Source organism: Pipistrellus hanaki, assembly GCF_964339955.1.
Source record: "Pipistrellus hanaki genome assembly, chromosome: 7".
Classification (NCBI taxonomy): Eukaryota; Metazoa; Chordata; class Mammalia; order Chiroptera; family Vespertilionidae; genus Pipistrellus; species Pipistrellus hanaki.
In genome coordinates, this window is record NC_140509.1 from 83,380,185 (window position 1) to 83,407,248 (window position 27,064).

General features: G+C 47.7%; 3 protein-coding genes and 1 long non-coding RNA gene across 13 annotated transcripts in view; 2 read left to right on the plus strand and 2 right to left on the minus strand.

Annotated features, from left to right (window-relative positions):
- TIAM2 (TIAM Rac1 associated GEF 2) overlaps positions 1-9,064 on the plus strand; it is a 151,307-nt gene extending 142,243 nt beyond the window's left edge. For all 7 annotated transcript variants that reach the window (XM_084889395.1, XM_084889394.1, XM_084889397.1 and 4 more), the window contains 7 exons: positions 778-896; positions 1,823-1,931; positions 2,484-2,542; positions 3,171-3,276; positions 4,077-4,164; positions 5,751-5,905; positions 7,920-9,064. In XM_084889395.1, coding sequence (XP_084745521.1) covers positions 778-896; positions 1,823-1,931; positions 2,484-2,542; positions 3,171-3,276; positions 4,077-4,164; positions 5,751-5,905; positions 7,920-8,530 — 1,247 coding nt within the window. In that variant the 3' untranslated portion in view covers positions 8,531-9,064. The remainder of the gene's footprint in view (positions 1-777; positions 897-1,822; positions 1,932-2,483; positions 2,543-3,170; positions 3,277-4,076; positions 4,165-5,750; positions 5,906-7,919) is intronic.
- On the minus strand, positions 1,941-7,911 carry LOC311625295. The gene is made up of 3 exons (XR_014795474.1): positions 7,753-7,911; positions 6,973-7,042; positions 1,941-2,527 (listed from the first exon to the last, which is right to left on the minus strand). It is a non-coding gene; the product is annotated as an uncharacterized lncRNA (long non-coding RNA).
- The window catches only part of TFB1M (transcription factor B1, mitochondrial), a 34,798-nt gene continuing 16,583 nt past the window's right edge, over positions 8,850-27,064 (minus strand). Inside the window, exons 5-8 of one of the 3 annotated variants that reach the window (XM_084889412.1) lie at positions 22,405-22,524; positions 11,340-11,467; positions 9,364-9,560; positions 8,850-9,273 (exon numbers count right to left, since the gene is read on the minus strand). In XM_084889412.1, coding sequence (XP_084745538.1) covers positions 9,233-9,273; positions 9,364-9,560; positions 11,340-11,467; positions 22,405-22,524 — 486 coding nt within the window. In that variant the 3' untranslated portion in view covers positions 8,850-9,232. Of the gene's footprint in view, positions 9,292-9,325; positions 9,561-11,339; positions 11,468-22,404; positions 22,525-27,064 lie in introns of all 3 variants that reach the window. The other 2 variants (XM_084889411.1, XM_084889410.1) reach the window with 2 other exon arrangements.
- On the plus strand, positions 11,474-22,398 carry CLDN20 (claudin 20). Of its 2 annotated transcripts, none has more exons than XM_084889413.1 (2): positions 11,474-19,238; positions 19,411-22,398. In XM_084889413.1, exon 2 carries the CDS (start codon positions 19,516-19,518, stop codon positions 20,170-20,172), a length of 657 nt encoding a protein of 218 aa, XP_084745539.1. In that variant the 5' UTR covers positions 11,474-19,238; positions 19,411-19,515; the 3' UTR covers positions 20,173-22,398. The 2 variants fall into 2 exon arrangements, with proteins under 2 accessions (XP_084745539.1, XP_084745540.1); XM_084889414.1 differs by having other exon boundaries at positions 11,474-18,758.

Here is a 27,064-nt window from a genome sequence, read left to right on the forward strand (position 1 = left end):
TGCTAAGAATACTGCCTTCCACAACTCCTTCCACGCCGTATGAGGGGACTGAAATTTTGCTTTTGAACTTTAGCAAAAACATCTTGTCCCTCCACAGGCCAATGTCTCTGGCAGTTAAGCATTTACAGAGACATTTCTAAGTTCTTGTTAAAAACTGTTATGGGTCACATTCCAGTAACTGGTCTAGAAGAGGCAAAAAATTTTACAGGTGCCCTGTGCACGTCTGGCTGAATATTTAACCCTTCTTTCTGCACCGCACTTTCTCATCTGTACAATGGGACAGGTTACAGTGCTACCGTGTTTCCCCGAAAATAAGACATTCCCTAAAAATAAGACCTAGCGCATGGAAAGACAAGACATCCCCTGAAAATAAGACCTAGCGCAACTCTGGGAGAAAAAATTAATATAAGACACCGTCTTATTTTTGGGGAAACAGGGTAGAGTCAAGTTATTGTAGAGATTAAATGAGATGACTCATACCAATTAGCTATCCTAGCACATGACGAATACGAAGTGCTCCATAAATGGTAGCTATTATTGCCGATACTTCCTTCCTTTTTTTATTTACTGTCTTATTCCAAAGAGAATTTGAGTCGGAAGATAATTCTGTTCATTATACTGACTGGATTATAACAGGCTGTTTGAGTCAAACCTGATAGCACTACTGTGAGAACTGGCTTCGAATCCTGGCATGAATCTTGAGCTTTTTCATTACTGCTGTCCGATAGGATTGGAGACAGACAAACATTGTAAAATAAATGATTCCTTGTTTTGCAGAAGCGCTGAAAGCAATGGAGAAGGTAGCGAGCCACATCAATGAGATGCAGAAGATTTATGAGGATTACGGGACCGTGTTCGACCAGCTGGTCGCGGAGCAGAGCAGCACGGAGAGGGAGGTCAGTGGGACTTGCGCTTTCGGAGAGGCTTCCTGCACCTGCTCCCTGGGACTATGGGTCACTTTAGTCTAGGCCCCCGTTAGGGCTTTCCTGGAGGAGAAAATGCCTCAAGTTCTCATTTTGATCTTAACGCTCATAATAACCCAGTCACACGATTTAGGTATAAAGGTAACAAATTAATGACCCTGGTTTAAGAATGCACCCTTACGTTATGAACCAAAGAAAACGAGACAGGCCCCTGAGCTCTTCCTCCTTGTGGCATGAGGTCAGGACATCCGAGGTGGTGGCGACATGCAGAGCGAGCGCAGGATGGACAGAGGAAGTGGGAGCCAGCACATGGAGAGAACAGGGCCTGTTCTCTTTTCTTTTTTTAGCGTGAAATACTGGGGGCCACCTCCTTCCTTCTCAAGGTTGTTTAAGTGCAATCTGACAATGTCTATATATGTTTTTCCCAGCTGATTACCAAATTTAGACTCTTAAGCTTTTCGAGTCTACATCTAAGGAGCAATGTGTTTTAAGTAGGAAAAGGCAAGAAGAGAAAACAGCTGCAGGTTGATTGTTGATTACGGTCAGGTTCAACACTGGTACTTGCTACTAGCAGGCCTGGTGTCGTTGATGGGTCAGAGCGGTAATGGCACTAGGCCCGGGGCAGTGCTAAGACGCACTGTGGAGGGACCTTGTGGCTGTGGTCCACAGGCATGTCCCAGCCTCAGGTAGCATGTGCACTGAAGCGAGTGCCTCCACATTTGTCACCTGCAGACAGTTGGATGTAGTCATACCTAAACACTTCCACTACTGAAGGCCCAAGTTTACAGGGATCTTAAAATCAGACTGCATGTACTTGCCTGTCAGCCATGACCACACCTATGTGATTCCCTCCCCAACATGCCCCTCTGGCGGGGTTCCCCGCCCCTCCTGTTTTCCAGGTGACAGAGCTTTCCATGGGGGAGCTGCTGCTGCACTCGCCCGTGGCCTGGCTGAACCCGTTCCTGTCTCTGGGAAAGGCCAGGAAGGACCTTGAGCTCACCGTATTCGGTAAGGAAACCGGGAGGCTGGCCATCATGAAGGACTCCCCAAACCCTCCACTTTCCAGAAGGGCGTGGATCACTGAGCTTTTTGACTTAACTACTTAAAACTCCATTGCTCTGCATACCGTGATCTCGTCCCGCCCGCTGCCCGGCTCAGTGGCTCTCTGAGCGGCACAGTTTCAGAGCTCCAGGCTATTCTGCCTGCCGTCACAGTAGTTTGCTGCACTTCAAAACATCTTCCTCTCCCCGAGCACGGCAGTGAGCGTAGACGTGCATTCTCCCCGCGATGAGCACCCCATGCTCAGGCTTCAGTAAAACAAAGCGAGGTTTTTCTTTAAATGACAGCATCTGCTCCAGACAATAGCTCTTGGGTAAGCAGGCACTGCTGCACAACCCCAGCACGACGGAAGGAAGTGCCATGTAGTCACTCACGGGCTGGCATCCTCAGGTCCCGGAGCGTCTAAGTCTGAAGAGCTTTTTGTTCACTGAGACACTCAGCTCTAGTCCAACCTTGAAGTTTGTGGGAAATAATGGAAGCTTTCTCTTTTCTTTTCTTTAGTTTTTAAGAGAGCTGTCATACTGGTTTATAAAGAAAACTGCAAACTGAAAAAGAAATTGGTAAGACAAGAATTAGTTTTAATTAAAGCTACCATTTCATGGCTGTATTTTCCTATCAACGTTGGACTGAGAGGCCAGCTAAGAGCCCAGGCATCACAACTGACATTACTCATTCCCCCGGGTAATGACCGAGTCCAACACTCAAGATACTTCTTCTTCTCAAGAGGATTCTGTTTTAAAAGACAGACCAATACCCATGCTGGGCCTGCACAGAAAATGAGCTTTTATGTCCCCCAAAATGGCCCAGGTTTCCTCCATACACAGAAAGAGTCTTCAGTTTGTTTTCAAATGACCTTTACTTAAAAAAACAAACAAAACTAGCTGTGGATACTATGAGCCACCAATTCCCCATCAGCGATAATGTGAAGACATGGGAGGCTTGTCATTCTTGCTTGGAAACCTAGAACTTTCTGCCCCCCAAACCATGATGCTGCCCTCTCCCCGCCAGCTGTGAGCCCCTGAGCCCTGGGAGTAGCCCGATCTGACAGGTCCCTGCCGCCTGAGCGCACACACTGCAAGGAGCCTGGCACCGGGGAGGGACAGGGAGGAAGCTGCAGCGACCACCCAGGCACGCGTCCAGCTGGGCGAGAGCGAGCTCTGACACTCTCCTGGGTTTCTCCTCTTCCAGCCCTCCAACGCCCGGCCTGCACACAGCTCTGCTGACTTGGACCCGTTTAAGTTTCGCTGGCTGATCCCCATATCCGCACTTCAAGTCAGACTGGGGAACGCAGCAGGTAACTGTCCTCTAGCACAAATGCCAAAGTTTGGATGTTTTATAGCAGGAAAAGGAGGGCGTTTCTTCCTAGACTTCTGGAGGAAGGACTGACGGGTGGCTCTTCCCAGCCAAACACCCTTCTCCACTATGTCCTGGTTTCTACTGCCAGCACTTTGGGACCTGACAGCCTTGGTACGCCCAGATGTGTTAAAGGAACAAAGGTCTACCAACCTAAATCTTCCCAAGTTTAGATACACCAGAGAATTCTTTAAGATGAGGCAGCAGCACAAATGACGTACAAACAAGAAAAAAGCCTTCCACCTGTGAAACACGGAGAGGCGCTTCCGTGTTCTGCTGACACAGCCCTGGTGTCCGCTGACGCTGCCCCCGGGAGGAAAGGCCCGCAGGGCCAGGCGCAGGCCGCTCCCGGGCCCTGTGTAATTTCTACCCGAGTGCTGACGCTTCCCAGCACACGACTGAACCCTGGCCGGCCTTTCACCTCCAGACTTTCACCTGAGCACCCCCTCAGTCCTTCCGCAGAACGGGGTGGGGAACAGGACCCGTGTAACCTCTTCCCCAGAGGACTGGCATCCAGGGATAGCGAGGAAGCCCTGAAATGGATCGACACCACCAGCAGGAAATGTGGAAAGTATTTAACTCTTTGTACGTTTTGTGAAAGTCAGACAGAGAGTGAACCACGAGAGCCAGTTGGGAAGAGTTGATCTTAAGACGTGACGACATGATGAGCGTTAGAGCTCACAGGTGTTCTGAACAGGCTCTGTGGCAGGTGTAGCCTCAACTCTCTCGCCCTTTACCCAGGAACAGAAAACTCTTCCATCTGGGAGCTGATCCACACCAAGTCAGAAACAGAGGGGCGGCCGGAAACCGTCTTCCAGCTGTGCTGCAGGTACGGCCCCCCCCCCGCCCCACACACACACACCGAGAGCCGCGGGATGAGATGGAGTGGGAACACCCCCCCCACACACACACACACACACTGAGAGCCGCGGGGTGAGATGGAGTGGGGACACCCCCCCCCCCCCCCACACACACACTGAGAGCCGCGGGGTGAGATGGAGTGGGGACACCCCCCCCCACACACACACACACTGAGAGCCGCGGGGTGAGATGGAGTGGGGACACCCCCCCCACACACACACACACACACTGAGAGCCGCGGGGTGAGGTAGAGTGGGGACACCCCCCCCCATCACACACACACACACACTGAGAGCCGCGGGGTGAGGTGGAGTGGGGACACCCCCCCACACACACACACACTGAGAGCCGCGGGGTGAGATGGAGTGGGGACACCCCCCCCCCCCCCCCCCCACACACACACACACACACTGAGAGCCACGGGGTGAGATGGAGTGGGGACACCCCCCCCACACACACACACTGAGAGCCGCGGGGTGAGGTGGAGTGGGGACACCCCCCCCATCACACACACACACACACTGAGAGCCGCGGGGTGAGATGGAGTGGGGACACCCCCCCCCCACACACACACACACTGAGAGCCGCGGGGTGAGATGGAGTGGGGACACCCCCCCCACACACACACACTGAGAGCCGCGGGGTGAGGTGGAGTGGGGACAACCCCCTCCATCACACACACACACACTGAGAGCCGCGGGGTGAGGTGGAGTGGGGACACCCCCCCCCATCACACACACACACACTGAGAGCCGCGGGGTGAGGTGGAGTGGGGACACCCCCCCCCATCACACACACACACACTGAGAGCCGCGGGGTGAGGTGGAGTGGGGACACCCCCCCCCCACACACACACACACTGAGAGCCGCGGGGTGAGATGGAGTGGGGACACCCCCCACACACACACACACTGAGAGCCGCGGGGTGAGATGGAGTGGGGACCGCCCCCCCCCCCCCCCACACACACACACACACTGAGAGCCGCGGGATGAGGTGGAGTGGGGAGCTCTTACAGGGAGGGTTACTTTCAGTGCCTCCTGAATTTTGGTGGCTTCAGGATCACAGCCCACACCACACTCCCCACAGGACAGCGGTGGCCCCGGTATAGAACACACCGAATACAAACCTACCCAAACCTGCTCTAGCTGGTTTGGCTCAGTGGACAGAGCGTCTGCCTAAGGACCAAAGGGTCCCAGGTTCGATTCTTGGTTGCAGGCTTGGGCCCTGGTCTGGGCTCGGGCAGGAAGCAACCCATCGATGTGTTTCTCGCCCATCAGTGCTTCTCTATCTCTCCCCCTCTCTCCCGTTGTCCCTAAAAATCAACGGAAAAGTATCTTTGGGTGAGGATTAACAAAAAACAAACAAAAAACACCCAAATCCCAGTGCTTCGGTGCTCACTCCTTTGTAAGCGAGGAGGCCAAGGCACCAGGAGGTTGGCGAGTGCCGTCGGTCTGTCCTGAGCGCCGTGCCACGGCAGGGCGAGGGGGACAGGGACGGAAGCGCGATGACACTGGGCACCAATGCTCTTTCTTCTCGCCACCCCCACCCCCCAGCGACAGCGAAAGCAAAACCAGCATCGTCAAGGTGATCCGATCCATCCTGAGGGAGAACTTCCGGCGGCACATCAAGAGCGAACTCCCCCTGGAGAAAGCGTGCAAGGACCGCCTGGTGCCCCTCAAGAACCGCGTTCCTGTCTCAGCCAAGTTAGGTGAGAGCTTCGCCAGCCTCCCGTGTGCTCATGGAAACTCCGAGCTTCTCTGAGAGACACGCTCTTGTAACACAGGAGCATGTCATCACTAAATTACCAGGGTGCCTGTCAGCCCTAAACCAGGCACCCACATACATTTTTTTTTGGGGGGGGGGCGGGGGGGGATGGAGATCAGACGGCAGTGATAACTTTGTTTCCTCTTCTGAAACCTGAACTTGCCTCTTGCTCCCATACCTCCTTTTATAAAATACTAGTGGCCGGGTGCACGGATTCATGAACACTGAAAGGGAATTAATTAGAAGAAATATTCTAATATCGCTATTTGCCCTGTCTCTAAAATAGAAGTGTTGGAGATGAAAGAAAATTAGTATAATGTATATGCAAATAATATATAAAATGATTAATACATAAACAATAATAACATATACCAGCAAAGACATGATATAAAACCAACATTGATAAAGACAATGACTGATACATTGATTCAACTTAGTCTGATATCTCCCTGTACCACATTAAGAGTAAAAAACACTTTCAGAGTGCTTGACTAACTTCCCTTATGATGAACTATTTACAACTTGAACGCCACATGCTCTTCAAACTCGAGAGAAAGCAACATATGGCTGACCATGTCCGAAAACGGGTTCAGGTAGGAATATTGCCATTCTGCCTAGTTTGTTCTTGTGATTTATTAATAGTCATCGCAAATGCTGGCATCACAGGAAACTGTCTTTGAATTAATTTAAATGAGAGGCCAGTGTCAGACGGGCACAAATCAATTCTTAGAATCAGAACCACCTCTCCTCCCACAGATCCTGTTATACTTCAGCTTTGATTGTGGCGCCAGTGAGAGCTTTATATATATCGCACATGCGGGAGTCAATGTTTATTTTTAAATTGCCAGTGTGTGTCATTGTACTGGCCAGTTTGTCAGATGGATGGTCACTTCGCCTTTTAGATAGATAGATAGATAGATAGATAGATAGATAGATAGATAGATAGATAGATATAGATAAACACCCCAACCCCAAACCCCCTCTTACCACCACTGACACGGCTACACTTACTATCTTATCTGCTTCTCCGGGCCGTACAAGAGTCCAGGGAGATTTCTGGTGCTCTGAACACTGCAGGCAACTAGAAAGTCAGTACCAAATGCCTTAAGATCAGAAACCTAAATCCTCATTCTCATCCTATTAGAGCAGCAGGTAAAGGTACCAGATATACCACTCTCAACTTTCTGCCTATTTTTAAAATTTCAGCTTAAGTTTGTGGAATATTCTTTTTGTAGTTACTATTTTTTTATTTTATTTTTTTTACCTTTGATTGTGTTTTTTACTCTTATAAAACGTATGTCTTTCTTTTTGGGTCACAGTGTGACTTCTTTAAATTTACTGTATATTTCCCATTTTCATTTACCAAAATCAGCCATAGCCATCAAAAAGATGCTGTTGTCTACAGAAACACAACTAGAACTCCCTTCCTCCTCCAGCCCCGAGAAATGAAATGCACACACAAATAACTCTTCACATGACATCTCTGAAAGTTGGTTAGAAATTCCAGCAGACAGTTCTCATGAGAGAACACTTGTCTCCTTTTAGTGAAGCAGCATGGGAAATAAGGTGAGAAGGTAGACAGAAATATGGTGTGGTCTTGGTTATCAAACGACAGAGCGAGGTAGTGAAGAAAAGAAGATTTCTTAACATTTCAATGTAGCCTCTGGAAAAGTAGGAATCTTAGCCCTTAGTTTGTGGCTTATTTTTCTATCTAAATAATTGAGCTCTAGTAACTGGTCATCCAAAAATACGAAATCCTCCAACGTCAAATGTCGCATAAAATTTCCATACCTGCAGCATCTACGTGGATTTTTGCCCAAGTCCCAGGATGCTCGGTAACTGAAGTGAGATGATAAAATCTCAGTAATTAAGATGTGAAACCGCGTCACTTACACAGCAAACCCACACATCTGGTGCCTGTTTCTCTGTCACAAGGGGTGTGTGCTCTCTCCTCGCAGCTTCGTGCAGGTCCCTGAAAGTCCTCAGGAACTCCTCCAGCAGCGAGTGGCCGGGGGAGCCGGGCAAGGGCAGCTCGCTGGACTCGGACGACTGCAGCCTGAGCAGCAGCACGCAGAGCAGCGGCTGCCAGCTGGCGGGGGGCGGGCAGGACACCCCGAAACACCCCCACACAAGCCTGACGGACTTTCCGGACAGTCTCATCAAAGAGAGTGACATTCTGAGCGACGAGGAGGAGGACTACCAGCAGACCCTGAGGCCGGGCAGCCCCACCAAAGACATAGAGATCCAGTTCCAGAGGCTGAGGATCTCCGAGGACCCGGATGCTTCCCCTGAGGAGCAGCAGCCGGGCCCCGACGGCCGGCCCCCAGGGGAGCAGCCCAAACTGGTCCGGGGACACTTCTGTGCCATCAAACGGAAAGCCAACAGCACCAGAAGGGAGAGGGGAACTCTGCTAAAGGCGCAGACGCGCCACCAGTCCCTCGACAGCCACCCTGAAAGTGCCAGCCTTGACCTTAACTCCGTGCTCGAGCGGGAGTTCAGCGTCCAGAGCCTGACGTCGGTGGTCAGCGAGCAGTGCTTCTATGAGACGGAGCACCCCGGGGACTCCTAGTGCAGCCTCGGGGGGACGCGGACTGACGTGCTCCTGTCGCTTTAAACTAGTGGTCAGGCGGACACTGCAGACAAACCAAACTGTCCATCCTTGGGTTTTGTGCAGTATACATTTTCCCACAGAACAGTTGTAAAGATTTAAGTTATTTTAATTTATTGTGGACCAGAAAACTCGATTCAACTGGTCGGAATCTGTAAAATACTTAGTTTATATCCCTTTTTGAGCAGGTGTCAAAATGACTTAGAACTAGAACCCTTAAAACTGCAGCCTAATTATTTTAATTTATGTGGGAAAAGGAGGGGAAGCTGTGATGAATAGCTTTTAAAAAAAGGTCGTTTTTCTCTATCCTCTGGGCATTTACTTTGAGCTGTGTTTGCTTTATTTAAAGCAGATTTAAATTATTTTAATGTGGGTTAGGGGCACAATGTGCAGAAATTTCATTTCTGTAAGGTTGTAATAATAGATGCTGTTTATACTAAACATGCCATATCTATGCATATATATATATATATTAAAAGAAAGCTTGTACTGTAACTTGATTATATTTATTTTTCTCTACCAACCTGTACAGTAAAGGGAAGAAAGTCACGCTGGTAACTGGCATTTCTGTCGTTCTGTAGCAGTCAGAGTGCACGTGAGAGACGCTCGGCCTGGGGGGGGGGAAGGGGGCACGCTGGGGAAGCCGCTGGCCCCAAAGTGCAGCTACAGGCTCTCCCTGCCGGCCTCTTTGTCCTGCCCGGCCTCTTTCTCCTGCCCGGCCTCTTTCTCTTGCCCGGCCTCTTTCTCCTGCCCGGCCTCTTTGTCCTGACCAGCCTCTTTCTCCTGCCAGGCACGCTTGTGGTTCCTGAGCTCTTCTCTGAAATTGTAGGCAAAGAGGTGCGGGTCTTCATCACACATCCGCCGGTACACGTCACACAGGCTCTTGAAGTGGGAGACGGAGAGCTGGCAGGGGCGAAGGGTAGGGTCCACATCTGCCAGCTGCAGCAGCCGCCCAGTGCGTTCCAGGCGCTGGGCTTCAGGGAATAACATCCTGAGAGAGAGAACCAGGAGTTCACGTGAGCAATGCTGAAATGACAATGCTTCCTCCCCTCCTCTGACCGTGCCTGTTGTGAGGGGAAGAGGCGGCGGAGCCGGAGCCCAGGAGGGAACGTCGGCTCTGCCCGGGCAGCAGGACCTCGCGGAGGCAGAGGCAGCCTGACCTGCAAGGCGTGCCCACAGGGGAACAAGTTCCGAAGCTCCATCAGTACCTGCATCTCTAAGGTGAGTGCAAAGTAACGTGTGCAGCTGCATTCTTGGAGAGGAATGCAAGTTTCATCTGCCTCATTTGTTAGTATGCAAGTTGGTTACTGTCGTGGGAGACATCATTGGTTTCTATCATTTGAACATAGTTTTTGGAACATTCACCCCAAAAGAATGACCTTTCTTGGCAGAGTTAGAAAACAGTTGATGTGAAAATGTAAATCGTTATGTCCCCTCTTTACGATATGTGGAAGCATCTTTAGAACTGATGTGAGGTGTACAGTTTATATGCCATCCAACCGAGATCGCGGTTTTAAAATGCAGAGCAAAACTGACGCTGACATACTGTGAAGCTGCCCCTGGATTGCACTTTCTTTTCTCAGGTCCGAGGGCTCCGCAGGGCTCATCTCAGAGGGCCTGGGGAGAGGCCGAGCCTGCAGCAGGTAAGCCCGGCGGGACAAAGGCGCTCTGTGCGGAACAGGAACGGGCCTGCGTGCGTACTTCATGATACCACTGTGGGAAATGCACACAGAACCACAATGGCAGAACGGCTGTTATAAAAAAGTCCAACAACAAGTGTTGGCACGGGTGCAGAACAAGGAATGCTCATGCTGTTTGTAGTACTGCAGCTGGTGCAGCCACTGTTTGGAAAACGGTATGGAGGGGCCTCGAAAAATAAAAACAACAACTGTTCAAGCAATTCTACTTCTGAGTAATTAGCCAAATAAAACAAAAACTCATTTGAAGAGATATATGCACCCCCAGCGTTATTTACAATAGCCAAGATCTGGAAACAACTCAGGTGTCCACTGATAGGTGAACAGATGAAAAAGGTATGTAATGGAATATCACTCGGCGATAAAAAAAACAACATATTTGCACCAGCATGGATGGCCCTAGAGGGTTTTATGCTACGTGAAATAAGAAAAAGACAAATACCATTTGCTATCCTTATATGTGGAATCTACCAAAACGAACACACAGATAAGCTGGTGGCTGCCAGAGGGGAAGGTGGTGGGAGGATGGATAAAGGTGAAGGAGCATAAGAGGTGCAAAGGTGCAGACATGAAGTGAAGAAGCCCCCGGGAAGCAGTGTGCAGCACAGCAAATACCATCTGAGTATAGTAACGGCTCAAACCCTAATTGGACTTGCTGTGGCGATCAGAGTGTGCGATATGTAACGTCCAGCCAGTGTGTTGTACACCTGGAACTAGCGTAATGCTGTATGCCAACTATACTTAAAAAAACACCACCACCCACACATTGCGTCAGAAATGTTGAGTCAACAGTTTTGGTGGTGTAAGTGCCGATAGAGAAATCACGACCTTCCCAGTACAGGGTCATTGCACACGGCGTGACTGTCAGTTTTAGGTTGTACTTAAGATCCAACCAAACCTCACCCGCCAGTGGCATCTGAGGCTGAGCCACGGTTTCTGTTTTCTCAGCGGCAAAGCTTTGTGCATCACAGGATCTGAACTGAGTACTGTTCACAGCTTGAAGGATCATAAAAACCCGGTTCTGAATTTTGAACAGTGAAGGTGTGCTCCTGAAGGAAGAGAAAGGCTCTCACCCCAGCCCGCGATGGCAGTACTTCCTCCGGAACTGAAACACGTTCTGGACCACCTTCTCCACCAGCTGGAAGGGCTGCTCGATCCTGGGCTGCGTCAGGGGCGTGAAGTGCACCACGCCCACGTCCACCTGCAAGGTAAAAAAAACAAGCACGTCACTCTGCCGCGCGCGTAACATTCAAACGACGGAGCTTTGTAAAATGCAGGAGAAAGGTGTTCATATGTGGATCTGTTTCATCTTCTCTGGCAGGTAGGAGGCTACATTCGCATTGGAGCTGAAATCAGTTGGTTGCATCAGTTCTGTAATGACATCCACTAGACCTGTGCTTGACAATTCCTTAATTTTAAAATGCTCTTCTACAAAGGCCTTTAGGACCAACCAAAATAATCATCCAAGCCAGTGGGCAGATAACAGGCAGCATTACAGGATCTCACTTAGCTTCTGAACGAGAAGAAGTTGCAGCAGCAGTTCTGACTGTAAGACTGGGCGGCAAGAGCCAGGGAGAAGGCAGACAGGCCCCAGGGACCACTCAGCATCCAACTCCCCAGAAAGGGGATCGAGAGCCACAGAAAAAACCCCGCAGGCTGGGAGGAAAGAGCCTTTCTGTGGAAGGGAAGAGCAGAATCTCGGCTGGGAGAGTGGAAGCGACGGCCCAAGCCACACTGTGACCTGGAAATGTCTCACCCTGCTCTGACGCTCCCCTCTCCTCCTCTGGGGCAGAGAAGTGAGCCCAGCTGTTTGGGAAGGTTCTAGATCATTCTCTAGACTTGCCCCGCCCCATCACTCTAACTCTGCATGTCCCTCCCTGGCACCCCGTCCCTACCTCTCCTCTGCCACCATCTGTGACCCACTCCCGCCGTCCTTCCAATCCAAAGCTTCCTAGTTACACAGCAGGTCCTGACAGGAAACCTAGGCACCAGGTGTCGTCCCACGCCTGCCAGTTTCCAGAGAAAAGACTCTTTTAGCAAAACAGGCAATAAATGTAAGCCTCACCTCACCTACACCACGAACTTAAAACACCAGTGCTCAGATAGTAAGAAGGCCCACACACAAGTACAGGGATGGATGGGACAGATGTGCTCTCCTTCCTGCCAGACCCGCCACTTCAGGCTCCCGGGGGCTTAAACATCTGGCCTCATCTTTATTTGTCTGGTTTTGTTCCTGAGATACAATTGGTGCTTGCAGATATAGAACATGCTTAACATTTTAAATAAAGTTCTAAGGTCCTGTGCAAATATAGCAAGCACCCATGTAAACTGGAGCAGACTTCTGAAGTTTGAATTTGGTACCCAATTGAATTTGGCTAACAGTATGTTGTAACTTTGGAAAAAAGTCCCCTCATAATCCAATACAGTTACACTTAGTGGGGGGCCCCGTAAGACTCACTGTGCAAAGGGCTCTCCCAGGAACACGCCCTGCTGCTGTGGGAAATCACCGCCACCCTGGCCACCTTTCTTCTAGCCCCGCCCCCACAGCAAGCCTCAGAATTACTGTGAACGAAGGAGCCCATTTTCTCTGAAACTGCAGGAAAGCCACTTGGTAACTATGGTAACAGATACAAAAATGCTTTTTACTTATAATTGAATTCTTATTAAAAATGACAACTGGTTTTTTTTTTTTTTTCCTCTTCCTGGATTTTAAGTCTACTAAAGGATTTGATTGCAAAAAGGAAGTCAGAACATAGGGAACAGATGCACTTACACTGAGTGGCCAGATCATTATGATCTCTGAACGCATAATAATCTGGCCACTCAGTGTAGATCCTATATAATAAAAGGCTAATATGCAAATTGTACCCTTGAGCAGGAGTTTGACCAGCAGGCAGGCCAGCCAACCGCCCATGTCCCCTCCCCCTGGCCAGGCTGGCCGGACCCCGCCTATGCACGAATTCATGCACAGGGCCTCTATATATTTATATACACAAATTGGCCAGATTATTATGCGTTCAGAGGTCATAGTAATCTGGCCACTCAGTGAATAAATTCCAGTTTAATGTTGCCAGCCCTTTTCCAAACTCAGTCTCTCAGTGTACCAGTCTAGGTATGGCCTGGCTCCTGACTTACTGAAATTTCAAATTAAGGAATTTTATAGTGAATTTAAATACCTGCCTCTCAGATCCACTACAATGGTTCAGTTGACCACCCAGGACTCTGGAGTGGCCCAGGCCAAGAGGAATCAGGCTGGGTACAGGGAGAGGGCCCAGGGAAGGAGGAAGTGGAGAAGGGACAGTGACGGAGAGTCAGACCCGAACTAGACGCATTCAGCCCACAATCTCATATACTGCCAATAAATGACCGTGTTTTAAAAAAAAAAAAAAAAAAAAGTCCTGCTCTTCAAAATAACATACGAAGAGAATACAATGTTAAGGCCACAACAAACACGTGCTTATGAGATTCCATTGATCTGTCAATGTCACCACAGTCCAAAGACAGGCTTAGTATTCTAAAACAGTGTATGAAGACTTAGAAAACAAGCCCTCAAATCCTTCTCATGAAGACAAACAGGAGTAACAAAATGTTGTAAAAATAAGGTAATCGATAATAGAGCAAGTGGAAGTACCATCTATCAGCAGAAACCTGTATCGGACTTGCTACAGACATCATCTGGAACTAGATGGCCTCCTTAGACATGTGAGGACACACAAAACCCACGGATACTCACCTTCATTTTCACTATTATCCACTCATCTACACACGGCCGATTTTAAAAGTTAAGAAGTCTTCACACTGATCTAAGACGTTATATTAAATCTAAAATGACCATAAAGATAGAGGAGACAATGGACTGTGCTCATCGCTGGTAAACATTCCTTAAGGCAATCACTTTACATCTGTGGGACTGTAACAGGAAAAATTTAAACTTATTCTGAACTACCGTACTTTCAAGGTTGAACAGGAAGCGATTACACAAAGGACTGGTTGTTTTGAAATGTGAACCCCAGCTTCTCACTGGAGTTGTGGGCAGTGTTTTAAAGGTACAACACTGGGCGTCCATTGGAGCCACGGCCAGGGCTGGCCTCCAGGCTGTGCCAGAGGCAGCTGCGGCGCCAGTAAGTGGCTCAGGTCAGTTACTGCCCTTCTCCCTCAAATACTCAGTAAGTTACCGATTCGTTCAGAAAGCCAAGCAAAGCAAAACTTTTCTAAATATCCAGATTATCACTTGGAGAAACGAGTACTACAGCAAGCACTTGTAATTTTTTCTTAAAAACAGAAAACTGCTGACGTTTTAAAGGAGAAAGGAGACTGCGGCGTCAGCGGCCAGCCCCGCTGCAGTGAACATCCCCTGACCGGCTCTGCTCCACGGCGGAATGCCGGAGCCCCAGGAAGCAGCGCCCATTCTACCAGGACTTGGAAGTGCACTCTCCTCCACGTGGAGGCGGGGCAAGGCCACGAGAGCAGAAGGACTTCCGATTTCACTGTATTCTGGGCCTGACTCCCACTGCCAGGTGTCACCTGCCAGTCACTGGTTTTACCACCTTCGTTGTCACTGAACTTCTCTGGAGCTCACTTTCTCAGCTGTGAAATGAGGACTCTTGTGGCCTCACAGGCTTGTGTTGAAAATCAAATAGCATGGTGCCTCAAGCAGCACCCAGCAGCTAGGAAGCAGCTTATACGAATGACAGATCCTATTATATCAAGATTATCAAACAAAAAAGCTGCAAAGTCACTGAAAGTTAGCCTCCTTTGGAAAGGACAATTACACTTTTGTTCATGCAAAGGTAGTGTACAGCTCAGCCGTTGTTAATTTACACACTCAAGATCAGCTCTGGAATCTGTCACTTGGTTTTTATTGAATTCCTTCTCTAAGCCAGCACCTCCCTGGCCCCAGGGCAACAGCAGGGGGAGGCAGACACGGAGTCTTGCCCTGTGGGGTTTCCCTCGGGAGGTCTGCCCATTAGTTGGTTGACTGGCAGCTGGATATGGAAACAAGGATGGTTTTAAGATCCAGGCAGTGACAAATGGAAGGATGAATTTGCCACTAAGGGACTCGGTCTTGTCCGAGGCAGGTCGGAGATGTCACCAGTGATGTCACACCCACCAGAGGATGTACCACTTGGAGAGGCCGGGAAGAGACAGACACTGAAGACAAGACACACTTGATAGGATTCATCTAGGGAAGTCTCTGGGCTTAAAAGTTTAATTCTGTCCACATTAGAAACAGATAATGACGTCAATGAACTGTATTTCTCCATATACCTCTACTTTCCAGATTCTTTCTTATGTAAGAAATTCTGCCTAATTAAAGGTCAACAGTTAATAAAAGCAATTTTCATCCCAGAAGTTCACCATCTTAAAACAGGCAGTTCATATTGGATAAGTATCAAGGCAGAAGCAGAATAACAATGTTTGAAAACAGTAAGTTACGTTAAAGCATGCTTCAGCCATTTATGCCCAGCTGCGACAAGGGCAGGGTCCCGCCCCCTGGCATGGTCAGCCTCAGCAAGGCGGGTGCCCCAGCAGGGATGGCAGGGAGCCGAACTCGCCTGGCGCTGACGGGACCGGGCTTTCTGCCGATGCAGCAGGGACAACATGCTGTTCCTGTTAGCAGAATTAGATACCGCTATTTTAAAAACGGTCTTTTCAATGTTTATTTTGAAAGTTACTAATTTTGTGAAACCTGATTTCAGACAAGTCACAAGCACCAGAATAAAAAGATAGTCTCTGCTATCATTTGTAAAGCACAATCTGGTTAAAAATATTCCAGACCATATTCTTTAATATAACTGGGAACATCAAATAACAAACTGTATCTTCCAACATAGACAAAAACTCAGAAATAAATTATAACTCTGGACTAAAACATAGTATTAAGAAAAGTCTTTTTGTGAGCACCCAAATAATTCCTCCTCTGCATCCAGAGACACAAAAGCATTTTCAGCTTTCAGGTTTTGAAAAAACCCTGTTGGCACCACAGCTCCCTCCCTTCCCCGCCTCTCCTTTCTTAATGCTCCCACAGCTCAAAAAATGAGATGGAGAACCTGGTATTTATCTCCCGGCACCATCAGCAGTTTCCCCCCGCTCAGATTTCTGTGGCTCTTTATTTGCTATTTGCAAGTGAGCCTGCCGGAGCTTTACCACTAATATTCAGAAGCAGCAAAGCAAGCCTCTTGTAGGTGCTGTCTCTCAGTCAAACCTCACGGGGGTTCCTTAGAAGACAACGCAGAAGGGAATTAGGACACGGAAGGCTACGGACAAAAGGTACGGAAAAGGGAAGCTTTTAAAAGCTTATCGGCCTACCATTTAGTTTGAATTTTAAGTTGCAAATCTGTTCTTAAATATTACTTTTGATATACATAAATCTTGTTAAAACTGACTTTACTCTTTAGTAACATCCACTCCAGACATTCTTTCGGCGGATGGTTCAAATAGCACCCCGGTTCTGCTCTGTACGTACTGTGCTTGGAACCATGAGAGCAGTTCCATCCTTAGAACTGTCTGCTTACTGGCACAGTATGTCACCACCACCACCACCACCACCACCACCGCGGGAACAAAGTGAGCCTTTATTCTCCGCCCCACAGAAATCCGAGCAAACAGGCCACAGACTGCATCGTGCTGTGGCCGGGCAGGAGAGAAACGAACGGTTTTGTGGTGCTCCAGCAAAGATGCCAGTGGACTGTTAGAGCAGCAGCCCAGCGGCCTGCTTTGCGGAGAACACATTCTCTTACAAACACTCCCAGGCAGAGGGAAGCATTCTGAGCCCAATACCAACGGCAGCAGGCGCCGTGCTAACTGCACGCAGCGTCCTGTTGCTGATGCGGAGTCTGCTGTCTGCGATTTATCACAGCCAGTACTTGTTAATGAAGAGGAACAATCTGTCTGGGAGTCCGGAGGACACTGAGATTCATAAGATGTATTGGCTAATGAGAAAAAAGGGCTATAATTGGGGAGCTGAGCATAAACTGATCACACATACAGGTTACTCAACCGAAGTAAAGAGACAGAAACCAGACGCGCTCTGAGAATGTTAGCAGGAGCCTCGCTCTGCGGAATCTCAGCTGACAATGGTCCGGAGAAGGCGGTAATTTAGTGAGCTGGCTGGAGCTCCAAGCCCAAACCTGAAGGCAGCCGTTATAAACTGTAAACATGCACTTCGGTTCCACTTTTGTTCTATTTTGGTCTCAGTATGTAAAGAAATAAACTGGATGATGACAGGCAAAGCCTAGGCACTCGGATCCCCAGAGTAAAACTGATTCTGAAGAATTCAAAATCTAGGGGAAATTCTCTCCTAAAATTTACATGTCACATTTTAACATTACAAATAAAAATAGATCAATAGGATTCAGCTATCTCTGAGTTGAACTTCTTAGAGAATCAATGTTAGAACTACAGAAAAGTCCAGACTTAAGTCTCCAAAGCTAAGCCATTTGCCCAATTAATACCTTCTGGAGTCTTTTTTATTTTATTTTTAATTTTTGGTGGGAAAGGGAGTGAAGCTGATATTGAGAGGTGCTCCATGCCTTCAGATGTAGCAGTTTTCCCAGCTTCCCACGGGAAGCACCCCGGGGTGGATTTCACGCATGGGGTATGGGGTAGTGGGAAAATGTCCAGGCTGGAGGGAGGTGGGAAGAGGGAAGATTTGGATTCTGACCACCTGCCGCTGAGACGTGGGTGGCACTGGGTGATTTACCTCCTAAATAGGCTAATCTGAAAAAAAACGATGATGTACAAGATTATATGTACAGTTTCTTTCAGCTCTAAGATTCTGTGCCAGTGAATACCATCAGCTTAAGGAAGAGATAAGAAATTGCTATGACATAAAATAAATATCATGACATTTACTTGTCAGATAGAAAAAATAAAAATACTGGTAACACTGTCCATTATAATTTATTATGTACTTGCCATGGGGGTAGATATTGCTCTAAATCCTTAAAATGCACTGACATATTTAATTCCATGACGCAGGTGCTATAATCCTCCCATTTTCCAGCAGAGGCAACTGAGATCAGACTGGTTCTGGAAAGCCAAGACCCACACATACTGCCTTTTGTCAAATTTACTGTATGTGACTCATGATAGAACACACTGTTCAAAATGTAACTGCTGTATTTCAGAAACCATTGCATTTCTCAAGGAAGGCAGTGGTACTGCCAGACTGAAACAGCCAAGCCACCAAGTGCTAGCTTTTCCCTTGGAAAGAATGAAGTGTTACATTATTTTTGGTATCCTGTCACAGACCAGTACCGATGTGGTTATTTCTGTTGAGTATTTGCGAGACTCGACGCCCCTGCCGGGAACGGTCGGAAGAACCGGTTTTGCAGCAGGCTGCTGCATTTGGGTCAGGAAAGGATCCTGGTCCCAACCAGAGCGGGGCTCACGTTCTCGTAGCAGGCACAGTGGCTTAATTGTGCCGGTGGCAGCGTCACTGGCCCGCTGCTGAGTACCTGGTGCCTGAGGTGGAAGAAGTGCCGCCCTCGGTAAGGATTTTGCAAATGTTTATTAACTAGAACTCAGGGGTAATCGTGCAGGTGCGGTCGTCTTTCCACGGCTCTCCTCTCCTCCTCCCACAGCTCCCCGGGGCCACGTGGAGGTACTCGGTGGGTGCTTAAAAAATATTTGTTTAAAAACCATCCTTTGAATACTTAAAACTTTTCTAAAATATCAATTAATATACATTAAGGGGTCAATTTAAATTATTCTTTTCTATCTTACTATCTATAGAATATTTTAATTTAAGACAAAGTAAGTTTTAAACACCTAAAATGCAATTAAAATTCCTTGCCAGATCTTTTAGCTGGAATGTGGAATACCTACGTCTCCGAACGAGGTGCATGCCCACTTTGCAGATTGAGCACAGCTGGAGTTTTAAAAAGAACCAAGTGGCCAGCTCCTTGCTTCCCGCCGTCCACCCAGCACGGCCGCCTGGCCACCCAGGGGGTGGAGCCTCGGAAGGCCCGGTGAGCCTTTCACTGCGCAACCGCCCCACATCCCCTGCGGGGCCTGGCCTCTCTGCTCCCCCGCACACGGAGCCTTTCTCTTCACGCTGTCTCTCCCTCCTCCTGATCTGCCTTCTCTCCCTCCTCCTGATCTGCCTTCTCTCCCTCATCCTGATCTGCCTTCTCTCCCCAGCCTTCCGTACCTGGTCCTCCACTGCACAGAACAGAACCTTCCGTCCTGACCGAGAGCCGTCCGAATTAAGCCCAGGATTCTGGGTGGACAGCTGACGCTCACGTCATGGCCTCAGTGTGTCTCCAGCTCCTTGCTTTCGTCCTGGCCTTCTGTGGGGTCTCTGGAGTGCTGGCTGCCACCCTGCTGCCCAACTGGATGGTGAACCTGGACACGGGCTCCAACGTCATCACGGCCATCGTGCAGCTGCAGGGGCTGTGGATGGACTGCACCTGCTACAGCACCGGCATGTTCAGCTGCACCCTCAAGTTCTCCGTGCTGTCCCTGCCCGCCCACGTGCAGGCCGCGCGGGCCGCCATGGTGCTGGCCTGCGTGCTGGCCGCCTCGGGGCTCTGCACCTCCACCGTGGGGCTGCAGTGCATCCGCTTGGGAGGCGGCAGAGAAAGCAAGAGCCACGCGTCCTTTGCCGGAGGCCTCTGCCTGGTGACGGCGGGGATCTCCGGCTTAATCCCCACCGTGTGGTACACAAAGGAGATCATCGCCAACTTCCTGGATCTGACCGTTCCGGAGAGCAACAAGCACGAGCCGGGAGGAGCCGTCTACATCGGCTTCATGGCGGCCTTGCTGCTGCTGGTGTCTGGCACCATTTTCTGCACGTTCGGCCTGAAGAAGGACCCGGAGGCGTGGCCCCCGCCGCCCAAGCAGCAGCACCGCCCCGCCAAGCCGGAGGGCAGCTCCGCTTACCACCTGAAGGACTACGTGTAAAGCCACGTGTCACCGCACGGAGCATTAGGTGCCGCTGGGACATGGTCTCTATTTTAAATTCACACACACACACACACACACACACACACACACACACCAAGATCATACTTAACTTTCTCCACAAAGATTCTAAATACTTGAAAATTGGCAAGATTATTTAAAATGCTAACAAACTCTCATGTACAACTATACCTGTTTTTTAAGATTGTTCTTCCATCCCTGTTTTCATGGGTTATCTAAAAGTTTATAATTGGGAGAGACTCTGATTATATTAATAAGGCAATATATTGATATTTCTTCCTTTTTAAGGTAACCTGTTGATACATTTCTTAATTGGTACTTAACTGGGTTTTAGGAAAGAATTAAACTGCCGGGTGTGGCCTGGTGTGAGGTCAGGGCCAGCCTGCGTTTGCAGTCTGGGAGCGGCCACAGGACCTGGCGTCTGGTTCCCAGTGGCGCGGCGCGGCGCATTAGGGACAGAAGAGTGTCCACCTCTTTCAGACGTCGCCCAACCAGCCACCCCAACTCCCTCTCTACTGGGAACTCCCTGACCCTTTTTCCATTTTAGAAAAGTGTCTACATACATCTGTGAGAACCGACAAGGTGACGTTTGCAGATGAGGCGGAACTAAAGGAAGAACGCTGGGAGACCACCGGACTCGTCCCTCTGGGGCTTGAGACACGCGGGAAAGCCGCTGATGACAGGTTTGTCGGAACAGGCTCCAGGGGCCTCGCCTGCTGCTGGCTAGCGGCTTCTCCAAGTGAAGTCACCAGACACAACCTGGCCCAGCTCCTCTGCTCGCTCACTGGTCAGTATTTGGATGACAAAGCTACTTTTAAGTTGTCATTTTGTTCTCAGCTTGACCACATTAACAAAAACATCTGAGTTAATGGGACGTGCAGGTAATTTTTAAAGTATAAAGAATGCTTTTAAAAGTACAAGTTGAATTATCTTGAGTACTTAAAATATTTTATCAAGAAAATAAAAACTGAACTTTTTGATGTGCAAAAGAAACACTGCAATGGTTGTTCCTTGTAACTTGTTAGTTCAAGCTCAGTCACTGCTCACAATATAATGGTAAATGGGGAAAAGGAACATTTCTTCGCATATAAATAATTCAGGGATGGGAAGGATACCTTTTATGTGAGTAAAGAATGTTCATTTGCTCATACAGAAGTAGAGACTAAATATTTTATGCCTATTTCATTCTGTGGATCTTCATTCTCTTCTCCAACAATGTCATCAACTACTAATGGTACACTGAAATGAAAAGGCGCTCTTTCACGTACGGATTAGGAAGGTAATCACTGAGAAAGAAGTTTAAATGACTTTAAAGTATGCATTCCTTCTGAGTGGTCAAAATATTTTCTAAACAAGTGTTTTAAAAATACGTCTAATTAAAAGAAGATTTTAATGCAGATTAATGGGATAGGATTGCTTTGACATCTATATGGTTCTTTCATTTTGCTTAATGTGACTGGCTTTATATGCAGTCTACATACCCAATAGTCCTATACTAAAAGTTTACTTTATATCCTATATAATAAAGAGCTCATTGCTAATTAGACCAAACAGCAGAATGACTGGGCGACCTTCTGGACAAAGCCGGGTCTGTGAGGGCCAGCCGAAGCTGCAAGGGCCGAGCCCCTTGCATGAATTTTGTGCGCCGGGCCTCTAGTATTCTATGTAAGTGTATATATACTTAAAAAATAATTTGTATTTATTTTTGGAGTATTTTCTTCCTAAATACATACAGGAGTGTTTTGAACTCTCAGAAAAGCGGCCATTTCATGCAGGTAACATTACCATAAGGTCTCTCCAAAAAATGGAAAAAACATTCGTGATAAAGAAGACTGATGTAACCTTAGCTAATATTCTAAAATAGAAACCACACAAAAAACACTGACTTCTTTTTTGAGGATTGGATGACCATATACCTTTATCTTCCATGCTGAAATAATTTAAAGTGTAAAAAAGGATAATAATAATACCCCCATGGCCAGGGCAACATGGATAAAAGTGGGCATTTGGTCATTCTAAATAAGGGGAGAAAAATTAGAGTAAAAATTGTGATTTTTATGGTTCTGATTCAGGAAGGTATAGGAAAACTCTGGTACAGTTTGCATATAAGATTAGATCCCAGAGGTCATTTCCCAGGACACATCCTCAGAAGAGCAATGACTACAACTCAATCCTAGTTCTGGCGCAGTAAACACATCATCAGGAACTCACCTCGGGCTTGGGGACAAAAGCCCGGCCTGGGATGGTGAAGACGTGCTGCACGCGGCAGAGGTACTGGGCCATCACGGACAGGCGGCTGCGCTGCTTGCTCCCCGTGCTGGCAGCAAGTCTCTGGGAAAGACAAAAAGGAACTTCAGCAAATAACTAACCCAGTCTGGTCATCATCAGAGCATAAATACTGACAGAAAATATAAGAGTCACTCAAATGACTGTGAACTATGCTCAGCCATACAGCAAATCAGGAACAAGCACAGGAAAGCTGCAGTGAGATAAAATTTCATTTCCACAAGATGAACAAAATTCAAATGGCACGAAAGAGAACCTGGGCGAATTGAGTGCTGGTGAGGATTTGGAGCAATAGGAACTCAGTGTGTGTGGGAGGGGAATCCGTACCAGCACTTTGGACCATAACTCAGTAATATACACATTAAAGCTGAAGTCAAGTCAACCCCCATGATCCTTCCGGTTCACTGTTAGGACTTTATCCTAGAGAGCAGTTTATACAATTACTCAAGGAGATGTGTGTAAGAACGAATGTTCACTGCGACGTTAGAGGTAATATTAAAACAGTGGAAAGCGAAGGGCCAGCACAAGTGACTGCATAAGTAAACTGTGGTAATTCGACAACAGTAAACTATCAATAACAGTTAAAGTGCACAGCAATGATTACCAAGACAGATCCCCAAATAGAGTAAAAACTAATTAAGTCCAGGAAATATGTATGACTTTATTTATACAAAAACTTCAAAAGATTACTTCTCTCTCTCTCTCTCTCTCTCTCTCTCTGTGTGTGTGTGTGTGTGTGTGTCTTTATCTGCAGTTCAAGAAAAAAACATACACAGGGATGATGAATAGAAATTTTAACAAAGTACAACTCATGGAGGGAAAGAAAGGGAATAGAAGAAGGCTCTAAACATGTCTACATTATTTTATTTCCTAGGGGGGAAAAAAGGAAAAATGGCCATAGGTTAAGACTGGACAATGCTGAGCCTTGGGAAAAAAACATATTAGGCATAGCCCTGGCCAGGCGGCTCAGTTGTTGAAGCGCCATCCTTGCACCGAAGGGCTGCGTGTTCGATTCCCAGTCAGGACACATACCAAGATTGTGGATTCCATCCCCAGTTGAGGAGCCTTTGGGAGGCAACTGATTGATGCTTGTCTCTCACATCAATGGTTCTCTCTCTCCCTCCCTCCTTCCTCTCTCTAAAACTAATACGAACAAGTCTTTGGGTGAGGGTTAAAAAATAATTAGGTATACTTCTCTTCCTAAAGCGTATTCTGCTTCTCCGGGCTCTGAGAGGTCACTGACATTGCACAGCTCTCTGAGACACGGGGTCACGGACGGAGTAGTCCCTATGGGCTAAGTCAGTGGTCGGCAAACCATGGCTCGCAAGCCACATGCGGCTCTTTGGCCCCTTGAGTGTGGCTCTTCCACAAAATACCACGGCCTGGGCGAGTCTATTTTGAAGAAGTGGCATTAGAAGAAGTTTAAAAAATGTGGTTCTCCAAAGAAATTTCAATCGTTGTCCTGTGGATATTTGGCTCTGTTGACTAATGAGTTTGCCGACCACCGGGCTAAGTTGACTGTAGACTTTGTAGCATCTGTTTCGGTATTCAGAAGCCACCGCTCATCTCATCCCTTATTTTACAATGTCTGGCTCTTGTCTGTGTTTAGACAGTTGGAATTACTGGGAAGTTGAGTTTATGGCAAGTGATGACATGCTACAGTGTATCTGACAAAATAAACTCTTCCTGACTAAAATGTGAAACCAAAGAGTATACATATATTCTCAATATAAAAAATATAGACACAAAAAAATGAAATGGAAGTACAGATTTAAGTTAAAAACTAAGCTCAGCCCTGACCAGTTTGGCTCAGTGGATACAGCGCTGGCCTGCGGACTCTGGGGTCCCAGGTTGATTCCGGTCAAGGGCATGTATCTTGGTTGCGGGCACATGCCCAGTTGGGAGTGTGCAGGAGGCAGCTGATCGATGTTTCTCTTCCATTGATGTTTCTAACTCTCTATCCCTCTCCCTTCCTCTCTGTAAAATAAAATAAAAAACTAAGCTCAAATGGCCAGAAAAAAATAGTGCTTAATTTTACCCCTGGTAAAAAATTAACTGAAAACGCACTGTGCAAACTGGCACAATTCAAAGCAGTTGTATAAAACCAAAAGCTACCATGAACATAATCACAAAATTAGAATATAAGCCACAAAGAAATACCGAGATTTTAAAAAGTATTATTTCGTCCTGGATTTTCTTCCAATATGTCACTTTTCATCTGAAATGTATGTTTCCACAGAGGAATTCAGAGTTTAAAAATCACTTTAACCAAAAAGCAAACCATGAGGCACAGAGGGTGAGCTAACTGGATGCGGAGACACATCTGGGCCTGCTTCTCTTAGAAGGCGGTGTGTCCTCTCCCGCTGTCCTGACCTCGCAGCCAACACAGCCAGGGTCTTGCGAACCATATGCTCAATTTAGAAGAAAGCAGCACAAGTACAGGAAAAAATTCAACCTACGGACCAAAGAGCGGGGCACAGGGCTGTGTTAAAAGCTAGCATGAGAGTTAAATGGCCAATCAGCTGCTGGAGCATGAACTGTACTTCTGTGGTGTATATATTACTGGTAAAGCTATGAAAACCCAAGCTCCATTAGAAGACAGATGACTGCAACAGCAAAAGGCCAGGAAACCAAACCAGCTAATTTTTCACTAAAAGGAAATAGCTAACCTTTGAGCTTTTAAAAGCATTCCGAGTCTAAGGGGGGAAAAAGGCGGGTCAAAGAATTTGCAAGGGCACTATAACTTTTCCCCCTTATTCATCTAAAAAAATGTTAAGTACAAGGAGAAAGAATTGGCTCATGCTTGAGAAGTGAAACCACCACACATCAGGGCAGAGAGGAGGACGTAATGAATGAAGAGGTGGCTCCCTCCTGCTGGGGATGTGACCATTGACCAGCCAGGGTCCTGGCGATGGGAGGAGAGAAGAGGCTGATGCTGGACCCGGAAGGAAAAGACCAGAGGTCCAGCCATGGGGAGAAGCTGAACATCATGGCTCCAGCAGGACACGTGACCTGTGTTCAAGTTCAGCTTTCCCTGTGATGGGCTCACAGCCTTTCGGAAACCATTCAATTACTTGGAGCTTTGGTTTCATTGTCTATAACCGAAACACGAGGTTTAGGTGAGATCTGTTAAGGTATCATTTATTGCAACCGAGTCTGATTCTAAACGCCCCTTAATGTGTGGGGGCTGAATCCATGCATTCAGGCCTTGCAGTCATACAGAGAAAGAAGAGGACCATGCTCATTTGTTTTGTAACTCACAAAGCCAAGCCAAGCAAGTGTTCAGAAGTGCTCTCTGTGGGTAAAATACACATTTTCAAATGTGACTGTCAAGAGCAAAGAGAGGATATATAAGAAAAGGGTGCTATTATATTCTCCCACGGAAACTCCGGCATGCAAAATGTCAGTCAGAAGACCAGTGTTTCCCGTACTTCTAAAGCATTTCTTAAATTACAGACCCACTATAAACGCTTTTCAATATTCACACTACAATTCAACCAAAATTTACTTTCTTTGTTAAGAAAATAACTGCATGTGAAGTTGGAGCAGCACTGTTATTAACAACCACAACTGACACCCGGTCACTGAAAACTTCACTGCCCCTTTTATGCCTCCGTTCCTTGCTCTTTCTCCCCAAAAAATCAGAGTACACAGTATTTTGCATCTCTATTGTTATTCAAGAGCAGAAATACCATCATAATCCTGTCAGCTGAGAAAAAACATCCAAGGACAAATCCAAAGGGTGAGAAAACCAACACAGAAAATGGTTAGCATGGCCTCAATCCAGACCAGCAGAAGAGACTTCACAGATTCACCAGCAGGGAAGCGATAAAGACCTGGGGAGAGTGGGCAGGGCAACTTGGAGCTCCTATCAAACTCACAGGGGTCTTATTACATTTTTGTGATGGATTTTATGGCCAAATACTCTAAGGCCGTGGTCGGCAAACTGTGGCTCTCGAGCCACATGCGGCTCTCTGGCCCCTTGAGTGTGGCTCTTCCACAAAATACCACAGCCTGGGCGAGTCTATTTGAAGAAGTGGCATTAGATGAAGTTTAAAAAAATGTGACTCTCAAAAGAAATCATTGTGCTGTTGATATTTGGCTCTGATGACTAATGAGTTTGCCGACCACTGGGCTAAAGCAAAGTCTCTAGGTCTGGGCCATTCTCAGGCTGCAGCACGGGGAGGAGGAGGCCAGAGAGCTCCTTGACTTGAGCAGACAGCCTGGAGGTCAGGGAGGCCTAGCAGCCAGCACTCTGGGGCAGACACTGGAGGGGGGGGAACACACACAGGGTGGGGAGTGGGACAGAGAGAGGAAGTGAGGGAGAGCCCCTGAGACAATGCTCTTTAAGTCTTGGGCGGAGCACAGATTTGCGTGCCTGAGGTTAACTAACTCCTCCAGGCTTGGCAGGCTGGAGAAAATACTGGGAAAGCAGGACGAAAGGAATTCACAAAGAACTGGAAAGAGTTTGCATCCCCAACAGCAGAAGTGGAGGGGCCATGAACACACGGGGCACTGGGCAGACTTCTCAGAAAGGTCCTGACTTGGTAGTGCACTTAGCCTCAGGTTAATCACTGCTGTGTAG